At 40.7% G+C, this 16,202-nt stretch overlaps 1 protein-coding gene across 1 annotated transcript in view; it reads left to right on the top strand.

Moving 5' to 3' along the window:
* Nucleotides 1–16,202, top strand: part of LOC126141067 (glutamate receptor ionotropic, kainate 2) — a 766,326-nt gene that overhangs the window by 674,835 nt on the left and 75,289 nt on the right. Inside the window, exon 16 of the mRNA XM_049915243.1 lies at nt 6,981–7,178. Within this exon, the coding sequence (XP_049771200.1) occupies nt 6,981–7,178 (198 nt within the window). The remainder of the gene's footprint in view (nt 1–6,980; nt 7,179–16,202) is intronic.

The raw sequence follows: 16,202 nt of genomic DNA, 5'->3' as shown, positions 1-16,202 counted from the left end.
AGAATACAAACTGACACAGTGCAGTCTGAACTGTGTGTAGCAGCAGTTACCAATAACGCACACACCAGTAAATTATACTAAGTAATTTTGCACCAAGGACATACTAATGACAGCTACACTCAAGAGCATTACTTAATCAAATACTGTATTATATGCCGTTTGAAGTGCCGCTGCAGATGCAGTACGATGCCGCAGAGCAATACGCTGAACACGACGGTCTTTCCTCCCAGTAGTGCCACATAGCTGTCTGGAGTCTGGTCTTCTTGCAGTCGTAATTATCGTGACCACCGCTGCCAGCAATCATGAAGAGCGGCTATATTCTTGCCAAGTCTTTCTATAAGATCGCAGAAGGAACATCCAGCTTCTCATAGCGCATGTCCGACATCAACAGCCTCCACAGTACAAATATTAATTGGGGAGATGTACATAATGAGCCAAATGCTAATGATAAATGCAACATATTTCTTGATAAACTTATATCCCTTTTTGAACATTGTTTCCCAAAGAAAATTACTAAATGTAACACCACACAATTTTCAAAGACACCTTGGATTACTACAGGCATTAAAGTGTCTTCATAAAGAAAAACAAAACGGTGTGAGACACCAAGAACTAGTAAAGATCCGGAAATAGTTTGACACTATAAAAATTATTGTAACATACTGGCAAATGTTGTAAGGAAATCAAGAAAAATGTATGTTAATGAAGAAATTAACAACTCTGGCAATAAAATAAAATCAGTGTGGAATGTTGTTAGAAGGAAGACAGGAAAAGTAACCACTGGGGTAGGTAGTATTATTATTAAAGAGAATGAGACCAACCTAACTAACAGTACACAAGTAGCTAATATATTTAACAACCATTTCTTAAGTGTAGGAGAAAAAAATTGGTGAGGACAGTTTAGAAGAAAAAGCCAGGCAGTACGTGGAAGAGTCTGTTTCGAAAAAAAATTAGTCAGATTAAGTTTCACCTAACAACCTCTTGTGAAACAAGTAAACTAGGGACACCACAGATGTCAATAATTATCAGCCAGTATCCTTGCTTACAGCATCTTCAAAGATCTTCTAGAAAGAGTGGTTAGCCATCTCAACAGTGGGATACTTAGTAAATCACAGTTCGGATATCAGAAGTACTGTTCCGCTGAGACAGCAATATACAATTTCACTGTCCGCATAATAGAGTCTTTAAATAGTAAAATGTCACCAATAGGAATTTTCTGTGACTTGTCCAAAGCATTTGATTGTGCGAACCATGACATTATGTAACATAAATTACAATTCTATGCTATAAATGGAATAGCATATGAGTAGTTTAAGTCATACCTACAGAACAGGAAGCAAAAAGTTTCCTTATATGGGTCAAGTGATTTAAATAAGTTTCCCACTTCATCTAACTGGGATGAAATTACATTAGGTGTTCCACAGGGTTCAATCATGGGTCCCCTTCTGTTCTTGATATATGTGAATGACCTCCCCTCCTATCTGAAACAGGAAGCTGAACTGACACTGTTAGCTGATGATACAAGCATCATTATTAATCCAGTAAAAGAAACTCCAATTGAAAATTATACAAATAACACACAGTACATCCAATTCTCTGCTGCAAAAAGTACAGTTCCTTCAATAAATATAACACATCAACAGCCAGTAGACAGGGTAGAGCATACTAAGTTTTTGGGTGTACATTTAGATGAGAATCTTAATTGGAAAATTCATTATTTGGATCTTCTAAAGCAACTAGTTTCAGCAACTTTTGCAATCAGAATAATTGACAATTTTGAGAACATAGAAACTAGTAAGCTAACATACTTTGCATACTTTCACTCTCTGATGTCATATGGAATAATATTTTGGAGTAACTCAACATTTAGACAAAAAGTATTCACTGCTCAAAAGAAAGTGGTTAGAATAATGTGTGGTGTTCATAGTTGCACAACTTGTAAGCATCTTTTTAAAAGATTGAGAATTCTTACAACAGCCTCACAGTACTTTTACTTACTAATGAAATTTGTTCTCAACAACATAGACCAGTTTAAAAACAACAGTGACATTCATGATTATAATACCAGAAAAAGAAAGACTTACACTATCTTCTACTCAACCTTCCTGTGGCACAGAAAGGGTAAAATATGCTGCTGTAAAAATTTTCGACAAATTACCCGATAAAATAAAAAGTCTGACGGACAGCAGGAAAAGCTTCAAAAATAAACTGAAATCATATCTCCCAGACAACTCTTTCTATACCATAGATGAATTCTTGAACAGGAATAAATAAATCTAGAACTATAGTATATGCACTTTGTGCCATTTTAGGGTGTGGGGTAAATAATAGAAATATTAATCTTTAACTCTGTAATATATATATTAAAAAATCTTGTTTCATATATGCATTTCTTGTTCACTTCTCACGTTCCACATCCTAATGGCTACCGTACCGTGCAACTGATGAATGGAACACGCAACCAACTAACTAAATAACTAACTAACTCCAGCCTGTCACCAATTATATTTGTATGATACGTTCTTTTTCATTTGTTGCACAACACATAAAATCCTGAGAAGACAGTGCTGAACTAAAGCACTGTATAAATATGAGAAAGAGGTTGATATTCGCGCTCTGATACAAGCCATAGAAACATGTTTTCTACTACTTATGGTAAACGGCTACACCAAAACGTACAACGTATTAAGTCAAGACAGCAGGCATAAAATAAAAAGAAATGATGAACATCAAATGAAATTTACCAAACTTTTAAGGAGTTAATGGAAATAGGGCAATAAAAGTAATCTGTGCAGCAAGGAAAACGTGTTATAGGGTGTTACAGGAATAGATGGGCTGTTAAATTAAAAGGCGTAATCCATGAATATGATAATCGTAATAACGATATTAACACGGTTCTGATTAAGATGTGGGGAATTAAAACTTCCTGTCTTGGTGACGGAAGTAACTACTTTAAAGAGCTTCCTCCTCAGGAGATACTGGAACGACAAAAAACTTGTTCCTTGTGCAAATGAGAAATTTAAATGAAGGTTTTTCGTCTTGTTACCTCTGTGGGACGCGCAGTGTACGAGAAACGCAAAATGAAGACTACTCGCACAGTAAAATTAAACATTCGTGAAGGCATTCCTGATAACAAACTTCAATAATTCATAAACATGATCAATATCCAAAAGATACGTTGTGTAAGCCGAACAAAACAAGAACGCTCTCCGTCATAAAGACTTTCAAACACACAAATGTTGTAAAAGAACGAAGAATATTTAGATCTGAATGTGCCGTATGCACGAAGAGCTCATTAGGGATGCTGTGCAGGCTAGGGTACAGACAGGATGGGAAAGGAAATAGGTTGTATTATTTATTCAGTGGAGTCATTATCAACGTAATGCTTCATCAAATAGGGAACAACGGAAAATCTAAATCTGAATTGTAACAAAGGACGTCCGAATTCCATTTCTCTCGACTGCGAATCCTATGTGCTAACCACTTTCCCACTTCCTGCCAACCACGATATCTGAGCATCCTTTTCAGATGCATAGGTAGCAGAGGGTGTGGAGATAAATGTCGTGCGTCTTTTAACATTTCGCAGAATGGATGTGTAGTACCAAGTGGTCCATTGAAAGCAAATCTGTTTAGAAGATATCCATGACGGTAGTCATCGACACTTGTTATCTGACTCAGATTTTCCCTTTGAAATCCGGTGTATAAATTGAAGAGCACACCAAGCTCTCTGCAACATGGGTATTCGTAGCGAGTAAGGTGGCAAGATGTCAAGACGCTGGCCTTACATTCGAGAAAGAGCTGTTTGAAATATCCATTTGGCTATACAGTTTTATGTTTTCCGTAGTTTACCTGAATCCCCTTTGGCAAATATAACGACGGTTCCTTTGAAAACTATTGGGTGAGCTCTTTTCACAATCCAAGCTTGTGGTGCATCTCTAATAACCTTGACGTCGACGGAACTTTAAATCCTGATTTCTCTCCACCCATTTGGACCATTTCTGCTAAGTAGTCAACCGAAACAGTAAGCAGCCAAAACATGAAACACTCGTACCTTGAAGAACATGTTTCAATACTTTTACATAGAGAGGGTGATTGGGGAGAAAGGCACATTCTTTGAGAGGTGATATTATTGGTGATGCTGAATAAAAACTTGAAGTAAACATGAGCCATTTTCTTAACAGTATGTAACATACAGCTGTTTGACAGTCACGGGCCTCAATTGCCTGTCTCCTTCACCAGCACTCATATGCGAATACAAACGAATTGACATTAGGCTACGTGGTTTTGCCTTTCTGATCATTTTAATGCGCAATTCAACAACTCAATTAGATTATTTACATTACATTAGATTCATTACATTACAAGTAATTAATTTACTTTAGCTCAGTTACTCCATTAGATTACTGCTCGTGGGGTTGGCTAACGAGAGAAGTCTACAAGCGCAGTTTGACACAAAGGAAGAAGTTCTCGCTCGTATTTTACACGCATGTGCCCAAGTGAAGGACCGTACGAATGAGCTCAGATCAGCAACACAGCCGCTGTCTAAAACAGCTGCAAAATGCACTGCAGTTGACGGCGGATGTTTCGATCACCTTTTGTGAGAAAATTTACACAATCAAACACGACGTTAGATCCCAATGTTCTATTTACTATCACTTGCATTTTTCCTTTGTCCACTTTTTCATTAGTTTCCTAGCAAACTGTTAAGAACAGGAGATACGTTCATATGACGCTTTGGGTTCATCTACATCTACATTTATACTCCGCAAGCCACCCAACGGTGTGTGGTGGAGGGCACTTTACGTGCCACTATCATTACCTCCCTTTCCTGTTCCAGTCGCGTATGGTTCGCGGGAAGAACGACTGTCTGAAAGCCTCCGTGCGCGCTCTAATCTCTCTAATTTTACATTCGTGATCTCCTCTGGAGGTATAAGTAGGGAGAAGTAATATATTCGATACCTCATCCAGAAACGCACCCTCTCGAAACCTGGCGAACAAGCTACACCGCGATGCAGAGCGCCTCTCTTGCAGAGCCTGCCACTTGAGTTTGTTAAACATCTCCGTAACGCTATCACGGTTACCAAACAACCCTGTGACGAAACGTGCCGCTCTTCTTTGGATCTTCTCTATCTCCTCCGTCAACCCGATCTGGAACGGATCCCACACTGATGCGCAATACTCAAGTATAGGTCGAACGAGTGTTTTGTAAGCCACCTCCTTTGTTGATGGACTACATTTTCTAAGGACTCTCTCAATGAATCTCAACCTAGTACCCGCCTTACCAACAATTAATTTTATATGATCATTCCACTTCAAATCGTTCCGCACGCATACTCCCAGATATTTTACAGAAGTAACTGCTACCAGTGTTTGTTCTGCTATCATATAATCATACAATAAAGGATCCTTCTTTCTATGTATTCGCAATACATTACATTTGTCTATGTTAAGGGTCAGTTGCCACTCCCTGCACCAAGTGCCTATCCGCTGCAGATCTTCCTGCATTTCGCTAGAAATTTCTAATGCTGCAACTTCTCTGTATACTACAGCATCATCCGCGAAAAGCCGCATGGAACTTCCGACACTATCTACTAGGTCATTTATATTGTATATTGTGAAAAGCAATGGTCCCATAACACTCCCCTGTGGCACGCCAGAGGTTATTTTAACGTCTGTAGACGTCTCTCCATTGATAACAACATGCTGTGTTCTGTTTGCTAAAAACTCTTCAATCCAGCCACACAGCTGGTCTGATATTCCGTAGGCTCTTACTTTGTTTATCAGGCGACAGTGCGGAACTGTATCGAACGCCTTCTGGAAGTCAAGGAAAATAGCATCCACCTGGGAGCCTGTATCTAATATTTTCTGGGTCTCATGAACAAATAAAGCGAGTTTGGTCTCACAGGATCGCTGTTTCCGGAATCCATGTTGATTCCTACATAGTAGATTCTGGGTTTCCAAAAACGACATGATACTCGAGCAAAAAACATGTTCTAAAATTCTACAACAGATCGACGTCAGAGATATAGGTCTATAGTTTTGCGCATCTGCTCGACGACCCTTCAGTATCACTAATACTATCACCCCTAAAGTACGTATCTTTCCTCCTGACTCTCGCTGCATATGTGACTGCACATCCTGCAGAGGGTATTGAACGACTTCCTGTTTTAGTTAATTGGAATATCCATCGAAAGTAAAAATACTATGTTGTAAGTGATGACAAACTCGACCATGCCGAGTAAACACAGACACTAACTTTGAAAGAACCAGACTCATCAACCAGGACATCAAATGTGCCAAGCTCGTGATAGACTTTTAAAAGTCTGTACCCAACTTCATATAGTGTTCTTATAGGAAATTTACGTAAAGTTTCCTTCCTTACTACGGAACAGAGACTGCAAAAATAGAGAACGTCACTACGTTTTCCTCTGAGTAAACTCTGTCGAGATATTTAACTGATCATATCTTACAGCAGTGAAGGAAATGGACTAAAGAATTGTGACGGCTTTTAAACAAAAGGCGGAAATTTACAAATAAAATGTTCGTCATCCTTTGGATTGAGTCACAGGTTGGTTGGTTTATTTGGGTGAGTGGACCAAACAGCGAGGTCATCGGTCCCATCGAATGACCGAAGGATGGAGAAGGAAATCGGCCGTGCTCTTTCACAGGAACCCTCCCGGCATTTGCCTGAAGCGCTTTAAGGAAATCACGGAAAACCTGTCAGGATGTCCGGACGCGGGTTATAACCGTCGTCCTCCAGAATGTGAGACCAGTGTGCTAACCACTGCGACACCTCCCTCGGTGAATGAGTCGCAGGCACTGACCGATCCGAGACGAGTAATTTTCTGACGAGTACTGCAGTTGTGTAATTACTTGATGTTTTTCATTGCTGACATTACCACCATAAGGTAATTCACATGTCCCTGGCGACGCCATCATCGTACAAGACTTGTAGGTGCAGACAGGAGCTTGGTTCACAGGCCACATCGACGCGCATCGTGGGCGGCATCTGGTGGTTCTTCACGCTGATCATCATCTCGTCGTACACGGCCAACCTGGCCGCCTTCCTCACCGTGGAGAGGATGATCACGCCTATTGAGAACGCCGAGGACCTGGCAGGGCAGACGGACATTTCCTACGGCACGCTGGACAGCGGTTCCACCATGACGTTCTTCAGGGTAAGCTATTCCAGGTTCTTTGGTGACCTTACGTTGACAACATTTTAAGTTATCAGTTGTTACTTTTCTTACTGTCAGTCGTTTCTGGCGAGACAGGAACATAAAAACTACCAGAGCATCCAAAACAGTCTTCTAACAGCGTGTACACGCGGACAAGAAAGAAAATTTCCGAACTTCCCGGTTAAAAATACTTTTTCCCGGATGAAAATACAACCTTTTCCGGGCAAAAATACGCTGTTTCCAGCTGGAAGTAAATTTTTTCCATGTTAATTAACAATATACGTCCCCTCGGAGCTGTAAAACTTATCAATCCTTTGGACGATGAATGTTTTATACACCAGCACAGAACTTCCCAGCTCTTTAGGAAACGAAAGCCATCAGAAATCAACGTTTTAGAAAGATCTCTGATGTGCGGCAACGTTTAGACTGCATATTTTCTTATTACGAAAGTATAAAACGAATTCCACCAAACACAGAACGAAAGCTCCCAAATCGAGATAGGAGCGCTCTTTCGTCATCCAGTCACATGATCTCACCAGCAAACGACAGCAGATATTCAGAACATATGACATGCGATGTGAGGAAAAGTTTACGGTTTAAACGCACAGCACAGCCACATGAAAAGTTAAGTTTTCAAATATAATATTGGCCGTCAAATATTTTTTGCTATTTTTTCAGAGGATGTGATTAGGCACGACTCTAAGAGCACAGCTTAAACTGCTACAGCTGAATATTTTTGACAAGTACGATTATGAATTTCACTGCTGAACACCGAACGTTTCGTGGATTACCTGGCTGAATGCATGTTCCGTCCAGCACTTCGACTTTTCCTCAGAAATGCCAATTTCGTGTGAAACTGCTCAAGAACGCACAATGTAGGCCTACTTTTTTGAAGGATAATTATACTTTTTGCCACCGTTATTGTATGATTTGTAATGAATGAAACAACTAAAGCAAATATGAAAAACTAAACTTGAAAGTAGATCTTTTTTAGTGTGTTACCCTTTAAGATATATCGAACACAAATGTGTTAGTAAAATTCTAACAATGGCATAAATGGCTGGTCTTCTGGCCCCAAATTTCTTTATGTGGCTAGTCTTTAGTGATAAGCTTTGAATGAGAGTCTAACGCTCCTTGATTTAAGAAATTCACCGCACATTCACACGCGTAACATAATTCATCTTGGGTAAGTGCTTGGAAGGTAACGCTTCTCGAACCACCTTTCGCAATATTTTCCCGGGACCTATTAGAAATGTCTACAGTCGTCGCGTCACGCTCATCGAAACGAGGCCCAGGAGAAAGACGTATCGAAAGCAGTTTGTTGCTACGAAGTACGATACATTTTGTTGTCGGCAGATGCTTGGGTGTGCACTGTGTTTTGTAATTGTAAATCGCGCATACTCTTTGCAACTTAAGTTTTATTTTTATGCTATTCTCTCGTTAATGTTTTACTGCAGCAGTATTATTCTGGAGTAGCGGGCGAAAGTAAAACTGTAAGAATATCAGTTCTTACGAATCAAAATTACAAAAATTTAATTGAAAACTAAAGCAATGAAAAATTCGCGCAATTCTAAAAAAATTCCCGGCATTTTTTCAGATTTCTCCCGAATGAGAAAATTCCCGGTTTTTCCCCGGTTGTCCCGGGGCGTGCACACGCTAACTACAGAAGCTACCCAAGTATGTCGCTGTTGGTAGTTGGTGACTGTACGGATTCGGCAAGTCTATTTTTGCAAAAAAATGGCTCTGAGCACTATGGGACTTAACATCTGTGGTCATCAGTCCCCTAGAACTTAGAACTACTTAAACCTAACTAACCTAAGGACATCACACAAATCCATGCCCGAGGCAGGATTCGAACCTGCGACCGTAGCGGTCGCGCGGTTCCGGACTGAGCGCCTAGAACCGCTAGACCACCACGGCAGGCCTATTTTTGCATATTCGATAATTGGACAAGACATTTTTCTTTGCGATATCACAGATAACTCTGAAATTAATATCGTCTTCAATTATTTACATTAACTGAGAAAGACATAATTCATAAATAAAATAAATGACGTCACTGATATACAGTATTATTCATGAAAGTCTGTCTCAGTAGGCGCCAGATGTAGATGTCTTAACATACAGGGTAATTCACATGCTTGTACCGGTGCCGTTTTATACAACACGTAAAATCCACGAGTGAGATTTCCATATTTGTTCGCTCTGTGCAAACTATTATTCCTACAGAAAATGAATTGGATCTTTTTATAGGAAATTTAATGTATTAAATTTTTTGCTGAGATACGTTTCTTCTAGAGGCCGTAGTTTTTGAGTTATTCAAGAAAAACCTACAAAAGGGACCTTCAAACAAACAATCACTCCCACACAAGGCCCTCACCGGTTATGATTTTTAATACGATAGTCGTTTAATAAGAAATGTCCCACATGTTTTTCTCAAAAGATATTTATTGTTAATATTCAGAATTTGTTGACAACATACATCAACATGTCTTGTCCATGTCCTATTTCTCTACATTCTAGCCGTACGCCAACTTTGTGGAAGAGCATGTATTCCGTGCTGGAAAAGCTTTTTTCCTGTAGACGCAGCCATGTTTTCACTGCATGACTGGCTCTCACGTCATCCCGTAGAGAATCTTCAAGCGGCCCGAAGAGATGGAAGTCCGAGGGTGCCAGGTCAGGACTGTAGGTTGGATGAGGCAATGATGCCCAACCAAATTTAGCGATGTGTTCCCGCTTTGTGTGGGCGTGCATTATCGTGCCGGAGCAAGATTTATGCTGGATTCTTGTCCGATCGAACACTTAGGAAACGGTTTTTGACTTCATTCAGACTCTTAACGTATGCCTCTTAATTGATGGTGGACCCTCTTGGCATCACATCCACGAGAATGACGCCATCACAATCCCAGAAGACTGTCACCATGACTTTTCCGGCAGAGGGGTTTGTCTTGAATTTCTTCTTTTGTTTCCGGCGGAATGTGATGCTCCCAGCTTTCGTCCTTCGTAACGATCCGTGACAGAAAGGCCTCACCGTCGGTCTCAAAACGCTCCAACAATTCAGATGAAATAGCCTTTTTTTGAATTGTGAGCATTCGTGGAAACCATTGTGAGCACCTCTTTGAATATCCGTGACTCTCGATCATTGCAGACGCACTTCCAATGCTGACCGACAACTGTAGAGCCACTTGTCAAGTTGTGATGCTCTAGTCGGCACGAATAACGGCGTCCGCACGATTCAGCATGTCTGGTGCAGCGGCTGTGACAGGACGTCCCGAGCGTGGCTGATCATGGAGCTGTGTTCCTGCATTTCCTGAAGCTACCCATCACCTAATTGTACTCCTATCAACTAAAGCATCGCTGTACACTGCACACAAACGTTTATGGGTGTTCGCCACGGTTTCTTTTTCTGCAAACAGGAATTCAATAACAGCACGCTGCTTGTATCGTGAGTCGTATGTAGACTACATTTAGACACTATACTACGGCTCTGCGATTTGCCAGAACGGTTCGACACTTAAGCGGCGCACAAAACAAACATTAAATGTGAAGCACCAACAAGGACGTTTGTCTATGCGTATTAACGGCTTTTAAAAAAAGATTTGGGTCATTACTCATTGGACGACCCTCATATGATGTTCACAGCACTCCCGCATGCTCCGCATGCAGCTGTAGAAAAATTTGCGACTGCACGAATTGTTTCCCACATTCAACCTGTATTGCTGTCCATGAGCAAGGGAGATTTACAATAAACACAGACAGTTGGTAGCCAAAGAAATGTCAAAGAAATCGGGCCGCGGTTTCGAATGATACTAATGACTTAAAACGAATATTTTATTTGGAATGTGATTTGAGAAGGAATGATAACGTGGAATCACAATTAATTATTTGCCAAAAACTGCAGCGTGATTAATGATTTCCCCACTTTTCTTGAAGAACGTTGTGAACTTAAAATCATTTACCGTTATCATGAAATAAAGACGAATCCAGCAGTGCATTGCATGTGTAGAACGTGTTTTCTTTAGTTTCACACCGGCAAATCTTTCAAAAATCAAATATTGTTCGATATGAGATGTTTGAAAAAAAAAAGAGATGTTCTGAAAACTAATTCAAAAGAAACAAATATACGTTCGTTTAATAAATGGCAAAGAATTGGAGCAATAAATGGTACTGGATTTCAGATTTATCTATTATTGTTTACACTTTTTATTCACAAATGACGAACAAGCCTTTTCTAGGTGTAAGTGAATAATGTTTCGCATAACATTTGTTTTTCAAGGATAAAGTATAACAGTTTATATCTGGATTCGTTATTCGTCGTTAGCATAAATTTCGTCTACCACTAGTGCAGTCGCGTGGCCGGTGTACATGCGCTTACGCGTCTATCATTAGCATCGGTAATGTTCGGCAACTTCCGCGAACGTTCGCGAAGCGTATTAGCCCTCTCAGTGTCACATCAGTCGCGTGTAGGACACGCCGGCAGGCCTCGCGCTTGCAGGGCTCTAGTTAATGTGTGTATGAACACTCTATTCAGATCCAAACTAGAGTCGTAATTTTAATATACGAACATCTAAACTGAAGTTTCGTGTTTTAATACTAATTGTACAAGAAAATAATAGAACCTTGTGTAATTCGAAAGGTACTTTGTCATAGATGTGTAAAAAAATAAAATAACGCTTTTACGTACCCGTGAAGGAAGGTAGACATTTACACATGAGAAAAATGTTCCTCTCTCTTTCAAGCTGCTGCCAACTTCTACCACTTGTACCGATCAGGTACTATGGTAGAAATGGCACACGAAAGTAGCAATGTTCCGTGTAATCGAATTTTCATGTTTAAATGTTACAGATGGTTCATTTGCCGTAACACACGCATACTTGGCAGCTACAATGCTAAGACTTCAAGGTCGTTGATGATATTACCAGTGGAAAGGGAACATTGAAGTAACGAAGGCTTTAGGGGAAACACAGACTGCCCATGACGTTGTTTATTGGCACGTTTTTCAATTAGTTTTGCCTAAGAATAAAAGAAACTACCATTGTATTCATTTGACACGTTTACCACGAAACCTGAAGTAATTCCAAAATTTCAGTTTCTTCATTCTGAATAGTTACGACATCGTTTGTTATACGAAAACTCGATTTTTTTAGGTCATGCTTCGAAAAATAAAACAACTGGTCGGACTAAAAGCCAAAGAACTAGAGAAGCAAAATCTTTGCTTAGACAATGTAACAGACATAATTGGATATTGATAATGATAATTCTATTGTTGTTTTGAAAGATACGTTTAAATCTGCACTGAACGTAATTTCAAATAACTTTGAGAGCTACAATTACGGGTTGGTGAATTTACAGAGCAGATTTTATAATGGAAAACATTTCGCACCTGAGGTTACTTTACGTGCTACAACGGCAATCACACTGCGTTGTCATTATGAAAAAGATAATTTGTCGCCATTAACATAAAATTTATTTTACAACACACTGTGTCAAGGACTCGCTTCAAATTACTGAACAGTTACAGAGAAACCTAAGAATTATTTCAGTAGTAAGTGTAGCTACAGTAGAGCATCTGTTGTGGGCAGCTTTGAGGCTAGTATTTCAAACACATTTTACGTAGAGTGTTTCACTTTAAGATACAAAACACTTTTTGTCATAGATTACATTCAGTGACTTCTACATGTGGTCGTATATCATGTTATGTGCAGTCATATTTATGTGACGTCTAGCATAGGCGATACTAGCACTCTTTATTACCCGATATTAAATGAAACTGCCAAATATCAGTGGCTTAGTGATCATAGTTCTGGCCTGTCGTACATGTGTTACGTGTCTGCTTACATATGTTCCTGTAGGGCAGAGATTTGTGGAGACAGGTGGTTGCGGCGCCACTATATTTTTAGAATTTGATCAAGTCACGCGAACTTTATGTTGTTGAAATCCTCATCGAAGGCTCTTTCCAAAAGTATGTAGAGGGGAGCCCGCTCGGTTAGTCGTGCGGTCTAACGCACTGCGCCGGTGTGGCCAAGCGGTTAAAGGCGCTACAGTCTGGAACCGCGTGGCCGCTACGGTCGCAGGTTCGAATCCTGCCTCGGGCATGGATGTGTGTGATGTCCTTAGGTTAGTTAGGTTTAAGTAGTTCTAAGTTCTAGGGGACTGATGACCTTAGAAGTTAAGTCCCATAGTGCGCAGAGCCATTTGAACCATTTCTAACGCACTGCTTTCCGGGCGGGAAGGGGTGCTGGTCCACGGCACGAATCCGCCAGCCTGTGCTGTGGATGGTCTTTAAGGCGGTTTTCCATTTGCCTCGGCGAATGCGGACTGGTTCCCCTTATTCCGCGTCAGTAAGAGTATGTTGGCGATATCTGCGCAAACACTTTCTCCACGGACGCGTACACCATAATTACTCTACCACGCAAACTTTGGGATTACACTCGTCTGGTGTGAGAGACGTTCCCGGAAGGGGGGGGGGGGCACTGGGGCTGAACCGTAAAATAGCACTGGGTTCGGAGTGAGGCGGTGATGGGGTGAGTAGACTGCTGTAGTCTGTTGTGGGGTTGTGAACCACTAAGGGCTACGGCGGGGACGAAGATTGTCCGTCGTTTCTAGGTCCCCAGTTCCATACCATGTAGAGGGGATAGCTTACAGAAACAGTATGTACAGTATCAAGCAACTTAAAGGAGTATTCCTTTTTTAAAAATAATTTGCGTAGTTAAAGTATTACTTTGTTATATAGGGTGATTATAATTAAAGTTAAACTTTCAAACCACCGTAGAAATAACACCACTGGTCAGAATGATGTCAAATTGCAACGGAATATTATCGGAGATGGGGGAAAACGTATGGCAGAAGAAAAATAAATAGTTACAAAATGTAGCAATAGATGGTGCTGTAACATCATACTTTAGTAGTGGTCGACTACAAATGACAAATGAATCATACAACAGTGCCTAAGGTGTAAGTTTGACAGTAAAATAAACTGTACTACTCAGTGTGCCAATAGGTGTGATACTTTAAGTTGCGTAAGCCCATCCACCACGGGAACGTCTTATAACATCGGATGAGAAAAATCGATTTTTAATTGTTCTGAGGCCAAAAACCGCATAAAAAGCTTCTCTGGCATCGGTTTTTAATTGACCTGAAGCCAAAGACCAAATAAAAAGCATCTCTCACATCGGTTTTTAATTGCCCTGAGGCCAAAGACCGCATAAAAAGCATCTCTCACATCGGTTTTTAATTGTCCTGCGGCCATAAACAACATAAAAAGCATGAATCAAAATCCAATCGGATTATTAAGTTCCGTGTTACTGGCGCAAAACATGTTCAGTATGTTGTCCACCGTTTTCTGCAACAAGTTGAAATCGAGAAACAGCGTGTTCCACAACTGATCGAAGTGTTTCCGTGATTACGTTCAGATTTGCGGAATGCGTGCCTTCAGTGCAGCTAAGTTTGCAATCGGGACACTGAACACAGCATCTTTCAGATAGCCCCACAGCCAGAAGTCACACGGATTAAGGTCTGGTGATCGGGACGGCCAGGCTTTAGGGAAATGGCACCTAATAATTCTAGCATTTACGAAATGGCGCTTTTAGCAGCTGCTTAACTGGATTTGCGATGCGCGGAGGTGCGCCATCTTGCATAAAAGTGATCCCATCCACACACATTCACGCTCTTGGAGAGCTGGAATGACCTGGTTGCGCAAAACACACTCCTAGCGCTTACCAGTGACGGTACAAGTAACAGGATCGAAAGCACCTGTCATCATCATCATCATTTAAGACTGATTATGCCTTTCAGCGTTCAGTCTGGAGCATAGCCCCCCTTATACAGTTCCTCCATGATCCCCTATTCAGTGCTAACATTGGTGCCTCTTCTGATGTTAAACCTATTACTTCAAAATCATTCTTAACCGAATCAAGGTACCTTCTCCTTGGTCTGCCCCGACTCCTCCTACCCTCTACTGCTGAATCCATGAGTCTCTTGGGTAACCTTGCTTCTCCCATGCGTGTAACATGAACCCACCATCTAAGCCTGTTCGCCCTGACTGCTACATCTATAGAGTTCATTCCCAGTTTTTCTTTGATTTCCTCATTGTGGACACCCTCCTGCCATTGTTCCCATCTACTAGTACCTGCAATCATCCTAGCTACTTTCATATCCGTAACCTCAACCTTGTTGATAAGGTAACCTGAATCCACCCAGCTTTCGCTCCCATACAACAAAGTTGGTCGAAAGATTGAACGGTGCACGGATAACTTAGTCTTGGTACTGACTTCCTTCTTGCAGAAGAGAGTAGATCGTAGCTGAGCGCTCACTGCATTAGCTTTGCTACACCTCGCTTCCAGTTCTTTCACTATGTTGCCATCCTGTGAGAATATGCATCCTAAGTACTTGAAACCGTCCACCTGTTCTAACTTTGTTCCTCCTATTTGGCACTCAATCCGTTTATATTTCTTTCCCACTGACATTACTTTCGTTTTGGAGATGCTAATCTTCATACCATAGTCCTTACATTTCTGATCTAGCTCTGAAATATTACTTTGCAAACTTTCAATCGAATCTGCCATCACAACTAAGTCATCCACATATGCAAGACTGCTTATTTTGTGTTCACATATCTTAATCTCACCCAGCCAGTCTATTGTTTTCAACATACGATCCATAAATAATATGAACAACAGTGGAGACAGGTTGCAGCCTTGTCTTACCCCTGAAACTACTCTGAACCATGAACTCAATTTACCGTCAACTCTAACTGCTGCCTGACTATCCATGTAAAGACCTTTAATTGCTCGCAAAAGTTTGCCTCCTATTCCATAATCTTGTAGAACAGACAATAACTTCCTCCTAGGAACCCGGTCATATGCCTTTTCTAGATCTATAAAGCATAGATACAATTCCCTGTTCCACTCATAACACTTCTCCATTATTTGCCGTAAGCTAAAGATCTGGTCCTGACAACCTCTAAGAGGCCTAAACCCACACTGATTTTCATCCAATTGGTCCTCAACTAATACTCGCACTTTC

Source organism: Schistocerca cancellata, chromosome 1 (genome assembly GCF_023864275.1).
Source record: "Schistocerca cancellata isolate TAMUIC-IGC-003103 chromosome 1, iqSchCanc2.1, whole genome shotgun sequence".
Classification (NCBI taxonomy): domain Eukaryota; kingdom Metazoa; phylum Arthropoda; class Insecta; order Orthoptera; family Acrididae; genus Schistocerca; species Schistocerca cancellata.
This window is presented reverse-complemented; position numbering and strand designations above follow the sequence as displayed.